Source organism: Sphaeramia orbicularis, chromosome 21 (genome assembly GCF_902148855.1).
Source record: "Sphaeramia orbicularis chromosome 21, fSphaOr1.1, whole genome shotgun sequence".
NCBI classification, from domain to species: Eukaryota; Metazoa; Chordata; class Actinopteri; order Kurtiformes; family Apogonidae; genus Sphaeramia; species Sphaeramia orbicularis.
The window spans coordinates 45423768-45430549 of NC_043977.1; the positions used below are offsets into that span (position 1 = coordinate 45423768).

Genomic DNA, 6782 nt, shown 5'->3' on the forward strand with positions numbered 1-6782 from the left:
GCCTGTTCTCGACCTGGTTCGTTTACCCGACTTCGCCTCTGCCTGCTCCCTTAAAACCTCAGCCTCCAACGTTCACCTGTGTTTCGACCTCCGCCTGGATTACTACCGTGAGTTAGCCTGTCCCCCATGTACCGTTGCTTGTATGATTGTCTTTCCGTGTATGACCTGGCTTGTTTATTGACCACCCTCTGTCTGTCCCTAGTGGGGATTCCATGGGGGTTTTCCCGGCTCGGCCGAGTCGGTCGTCTGTCAATCCCACCCGCAGCCCAGATGTTTACCCCCGGAACCGGAGGCCTCACAGAAGTCAAATATTCTCTGTGTAGTGTCATTTCCTCTGTGAAAGTGTTTAATAAAAACACTAAATCTTATTGGGAATTCGTGGTCTTGCTTTTGGGTTCTGCCTTTGTACTCAGCCTATTACACATGTAGCCTCTGTCCTGGACCACATCATTGTTCTTCCTCTGTGAACAGCAGTGCCATCTCCTCTGAAGACACTTTCAAAGTGCTGGTTCCCCAGAGTCTCTGTTGACCAGACTCACGACTGATGATGGTGGTCTACAGCAGAGCTGACTGTCCCTGCTTATACCCCCCCCTCTCCAAAACCTTCACTATCCCCCCTTGTCCTCACTGCTGCAGGTGCTCATGAGCTTTGGCTGATTCTAAACAAGCTGACACCTTTCACCATTTATCTCCAGCCCTCTGACCATCCTGCATCTTGACCAAAAAAACACATCTGCATCAAGCACCACTCGGCCTCTGACTGATCACAACATGGGCTAAGGTATAGTATTTATTTTGTGTACCCACAGACTTTTAGAGTAACATAGACATCAATTATTAACCCATAAAGACCCAAACATCCACTGCCAAACAAAACCATCTACTATTCTAAACTCTTGATCCACTAATCCTATTAATACATGTAAATAACTGGTGTAAAATACAGTTTGTCATCTTATCATCATCAGATATGACCCATTTGGACGTTCATAGGCTCCTTTGTTACTGTGGAAACACTGTCATCTTCTACAACATTGATTCACCAGTAAAACCCATGAAGTTGGATCTATGACAGTGGATGGAAATACTTAGTTTATGTTCAGTTAATGATATATTCAACTGAAAAAGTCACTTTCTTCAGTTTTCTCCATTTCCGATATAATAACCATCAACTTTAATCTGAGCTTTAATGAACGTCTATGTGATCAGTAAATTAAATACAGGAAAATACATGGAAAAAACGCAAAACACGGAGGGTAATATTAATAGATGGTGATAAATCACTTTTTTAAAAAAAGTTAAATAGAGAAAAAAAATATTTTGGAACTGCCACAAAAGTCACACTGGGTCCTTATGAGTTGAATATATAAAATACACAATCACAATGATGTATTCATTGTATTCAGTATTTTTGTGATTTGCTTTAAAGAAATCCACAATTATTAGTGAGATCTAAATGTTTTTTCTGTTCAAACTAATCTGTGCAATGTGGTTTTAACCTGTAAAGTTATTACTGAATACATGTTTTTTCTAGCTGGATAAATACTAACATGTACACTGATAGAAATGTACTGATAAATGAAGAATTTTTCATATATATATATATATATATATATATATATATATATATATATATATGCACCGATCATCTTTATTATACCATAAATGTTCTTCCAAACAAACGGGTGCATAGACTTGTTTTGTTTCAGTATCACATCTCCTCAGGAATGTGTACTGAACACTCCATTCATCACAAAGCCCAAAAATGAGACAGTGTGGAAAATCAGGATGAAAATGTAGCATTTCACTCATTTAACTATTCTGAAAGATGTAGACCTTTTTAAATATATATTGTTTTAGTTTTTAAACAACGACATCACCAGCATTTAACACCACCCTGAGCATAAGTCAGATTGAATATACAGAACAACTAAAACACCTGTGCAGGTAAAGTGTTGCCTCTCAAGAAACCTTTCATTCATGAAACATATTCAGTCAAATGTAACTGCATTTAACCCATAAAGAACCAAACATCCACTGGTGAAAAAACCCTTCTACTGATCTAAACTGTTTAATACCTGTTGATCCATTAATCCTTTAAATAATTGGAGTAAAATGCAGTTTGTCATCTTTTCATGGTCATCAGATATGACCCATTTGGACGTTCAGAGACTCCGTAGTGAACGTGGAAACACTCATCTTCTGCAACATTGATTCACCAGTAAAACCCATGGAGTTGGATCAATGATAGTGTATTATTTTGTTTGTTTTATTTTCAGTTAATGATAGATTTGACTAAAAAAGTCATTTTTTTATTCAGTTTTCTCTGTTTTGATATAATAACTTTTGAATTTACTCTGAGATTTCATGAACATCTTAATTAAATATAGGAAATTAACCCTTTCATACATGAATTATGAGAATCTTAGTCATTTTTTTTTTTTCGTGAGTGATTTCATTGCTCTCTAGGCATAAAAAAAAACAGTGCAGTTGAAATTTTTTAATAAACCTGTTTTTCATGGAGTTACAAAAGTGTCCACTCATTTGGAAACCATGCGTTTAATTTCTGAAGCAAAGAAACATGTATTTAAAACCCATCACCAGAAAGTGATATGTGTGAAAACTATGTAATAAAAACATTTTTAATGCCGCTAATCTGATGTTTTCTCACATTTTAACATACTCTAACGCTAGTTATTGCTCCACTTCATGGAGAGTATTTTCCAAAAAACTTTTCATTTCACAAAACTGTTAATTACAGTCTAATAACAACTAGCAATTGATTTACACTAAAACATATCATACAGGTGTATCAAGAACAACAAAGTTACAGTACTGGTATGGATTGCAGTGTTTGTGATGATGCACAAGTGTCCACTGTGTTAAAATAACAAAACCCATGAATATACAAGAGAACAGCTGTAGAATACCTGTCCACTGTAGTGACCACTATGCATGAAAGGGTTAAATATAGGAAAATTGAGGATTTACAGTGAAACATGCAAAATACAGAGGATAATAAATGGTGATAAATCACTTAAGACAGGTTAAATAGAGAAAAAAGAGGACTGATAGAAAAGTAGTCCTAGGTGTTTATGTATGGGTTATTAGTACTTTGTAGAAATAAAGATGGAGCCAAATGTTTAAAATGCTGCTGAAATCCAACCTGAATTATTTGGAATTCAAAACAAAAAGTGAAAACTCGTGTCAGAGCAAAATTAAACTAAAGCTGTAATATATTATTTTATCATAAAACTTGTCCAATGACTCGTTTAAAGACTAAAAGTGTAAAATATATGAATTGTTGAATTGCACCAGATGACCTCTTCCTCTCTGAAATGTCCTACAAACACTGAAGGACTCTGAATAATTAAATTCCAGTAATGAGACGAATAAACAAATGCCTGCATGAATATTCAAAGATTTAGTTCATATCGTTCCAGCTTCAAAAGCCTTTGGAAAACATTGCAACAGGGAGCACAATCTGCTATGCAGCTGCTACCTATTCCTCATATACAGGATTTATCTGTGACTTCTGTCTGACGGCGCAGGTTTTCAAAGGCAGGTTTATGGTTTTTGTCAGATTGAATCATTTGAACAGATATATTCCTTTTTGATCAAAACTACTAATAGATTTATGGGTGATGAATGACAGCGGAGTGTGTGTGGTTTAGTTTCATGAATGCGCACACGCGTAATTGTTAAAATTACGCACACTCGTCTATTCGATAAAAGTGTGACTGTCACCTGCAGTTTGGTTATTTAGAAATGTTATTTATATAAGATTTAAGTTATTAAAAGTCCGAGTAAGCGCACCTGTATATGATTAAATGATACATATAGATTTAAACAGATCTGTAGATCTACAACATATAGATTTGAATGTTTTATCAAACTGAGAAAGTGATGTTAAATGGATTATTTATTAAGTAGCCTGAGCTTTTTTTATGTTTTACAATCTAAACATGATGAATAAATGTGATTTAATTTATGTAGTCTATGTAAGTGGCTTTGAATCAAAGATTTCTTAACAGTGGTATTAAAATGGAAGAATTTTTGAACCTCTAAAGGATATTTTAAGATGTTTTCATTTAATAATTTATTTTGCCAGTTTGGTTCAAAAAAATGTAAAGGTGGAAAAACTTACACGAAAAACACCACAATTCAAATGACTTTTTCCATTTCTGTCTTCACGAAGTTTGTTCCTTTAAAAAATACCCATCAAATGTTGAAAACCCCTCACTTACGAATATAAAATGTACTTATTCCGTTATAATCTTCGTATTCAGTCTTATATCAGTGCTCATATCAAAGAAAACGTCAAAAGGACTTAAAAGAAAACATCAGCAAAATGTTGCTCTTTCAGTTAATAATCTTTATTTCACATTTCCAGCCCCAACATAGTCAGAGAATCTGAAATCCCAGTCCGAAATAAGTAAATAAATATTTAAAAAACATTTATTAAAAAAATAAAGAAATGGTCATCCGTTGCTTCGTGCAGTGAATGACATCCTACTGAGGAGAAAATAATCAGAAAAACCATGAATGAGACTGATAGAATAAAGCAGGTGCAACATGTGAGGGGTAGGGGGGTCTCCCCCACTTTGACAACACTCTAATATATATAATAATAATAATATCTCCGACTATTTCAACAGAATGATCCATCTACATATTTACACTCTATAGTCGTGGTTTGATTCAAGTTGGGCACTTTTCTCCCGGCAAAACGCCCGAAAACGGAAAGGCAACTAAATCTTTCAATAACAAACACCTGTTATTAAAGATTTACAGTAGTAAGCAGGACTTTGTGCTTTATGAGCTCAGGGGAGAAACACCTGTTACAACTGAGGTTAATGACCAGAACATACTAAGTTAGTTGCAAAACCCCAAATTCCCAGAAAGGAAAAGTCAGTGCCTTTGTGTGTGACTCCGTCCGAGGTGTGACGGATGCAGCAACAAAGATAAATAAAAAGCTCAACAATGTGGAAGAGTCTGTGGGGGCCCGCAGAGCCGGCTCCCGTTCGCACCACAGTCACTTGGAGTCGCTGGCCAGCCTCGGCATGGTGACGCTGCTCATGCTGGACACATGCGGAGGCGGGACTTGGCACATGCTGCACGGACACGGCATCCCGGTACCGACGCCCCAGTGCTGGAAACTGCTGCCCAGGGGCCCGGCGCCGGCTCCGGGCGCTTTGAGGAGTCCGTGATGGGGCCTGACCGATGTGACGGCGGAGATACCGGGCGCGGACAGAGAGGCGGTGGACACAGCCGCCGGGGGGAGCAGCGGGTGGTGCACCGCCGGGTGTGAAGCGTGGGAAGCCGCCGGGTGTCCTGGCACCGGCCCCGCGTGCGTCATAGTCCCACAGGCTGACGGGTGGAAGCCTCCGTGGTGGCCGCTGCTGCCGTAGATTTCGCTCACCAGCCGCTTCATCTCCTCCAGTGAGTTACTCAGCATCAGGATGTAGTTTCTCGCCAGCAGCAGGGTGGCGATTTTGGAGAGTTTACGCACCGACGGTCCGTGCGCGTAGGGCATGACCTCCCGGAGCCCGTCCATGGCCACGTTCAGGTCGTGCATCCTTTTCCTCTCTCGGCTGTTGATCTTCAGGCGGATGGACTGCAGCTCGTTCTCTGACAGCAGTTTGCGGTCTTTTTTGGACGCCATCCGGAGGGCGAGCGCCTCCTCGTCCATGGCGGAGAGGCCGCGCAGGCTGGGCACCTCCGACGGAGAGTCACTCTGCGTGGAGGACACGGCTCCGGAGAAACCGTGGACGGATTTCTTCAAGGTGGATATGAATATGTCATCCACCTCAGGAGAGGAGGGTCTGCTGGACACGCGGCTGGTATCGGAGTCCATGGTCTGGGTTCAGAATCGTCTCTACATGAAAACAGAAGAAAAACAGAATGAATGATGATGGCTCTGGAAACTTAATGAGGATCCACTTGAAAGGACTGATGACTAAATTATAGGCTATTAGAGTCATACATACATTCATTCATATTATTCATTTAATGACTTTGTTCCATTTTTTTTTTTTTTTTTGAGCGACTTGTTTTCTGTCATTTTTTTTCTCTAATACACCTTATTTAATATCTTTAATTTATGTGACAGTTAAATCTACTCAACATCATCTCTTATTTCTGACTTTACCTAAATATTAAAGCTTAACGAAAAGTCTGATTAAAAAATACAATCTTCTAAAATCAGTTTGAATAATAAGGCTATAAAAGACAAAGTGACCAAACACTTACCGTGTGTGTTTCCAAGCGCTTTAAGAGAAAAAAAAAATTAAACGTCAAATCCACTTGTTACTCCAGTTCGCATCTGACAGCCCATTTGGCACGGATGTGTGCGACCGCAGCCTTTTATAGCGGGGCTAGGGCGCACAGAGGCCGGGTCACCGGGACAACACCGTTTCTGTCCCGGCTGCGTCCCTACGACCAATCAGCTTTGTGGAGGGAGGAGGAGGTAAGACTGGTGGGTGGGTGGTGGTGGTGGTGGGGGGGGGGGGGGTGACGGAGGGCCCTTCAGTCTGATGTAATTACCAGCTCACAGCATCACAAGTGAAATCAGACACACTCCCTCATACATATGGCCCCTTCTGCTGAGACTCTGGTCCGCGTGTGGATGATCCAACCTAATAAGAAAAGAACATTTACAACTTTTAAGAACAGACCGAAATGGCACGGAATTTGTTTGCATTAGCCCGGAATAAATCAGATTTTATTTTATTTAAAAGATTGCTTCAGATACGCATGAATTTACATACGGAAAAAAAAAA

The 6782-nt window shown here is 39.6% G+C and overlaps 1 protein-coding gene across 1 annotated transcript; it reads right to left on the bottom strand.

Annotated features, from left to right (window-relative positions):
* Nucleotides 1-4354: 4354 nt before the first annotated feature.
* olig2 (oligodendrocyte lineage transcription factor 2) lies at nucleotides 4355-6353 on the bottom strand. The gene is made up of 2 exons (XM_030124015.1): nucleotides 6253-6353; nucleotides 4355-5878 (listed from the first exon to the last, which is right to left on the bottom strand). Exon 2 carries the CDS (start codon nucleotides 5855-5857, stop codon nucleotides 5036-5038), a length of 822 nt encoding a protein of 273 aa, XP_029979875.1. The 5' UTR covers nucleotides 5858-5878; nucleotides 6253-6353; the 3' UTR covers nucleotides 4355-5035.
* Between the last annotated feature and the right edge of the window lie 429 nt (nucleotides 6354-6782).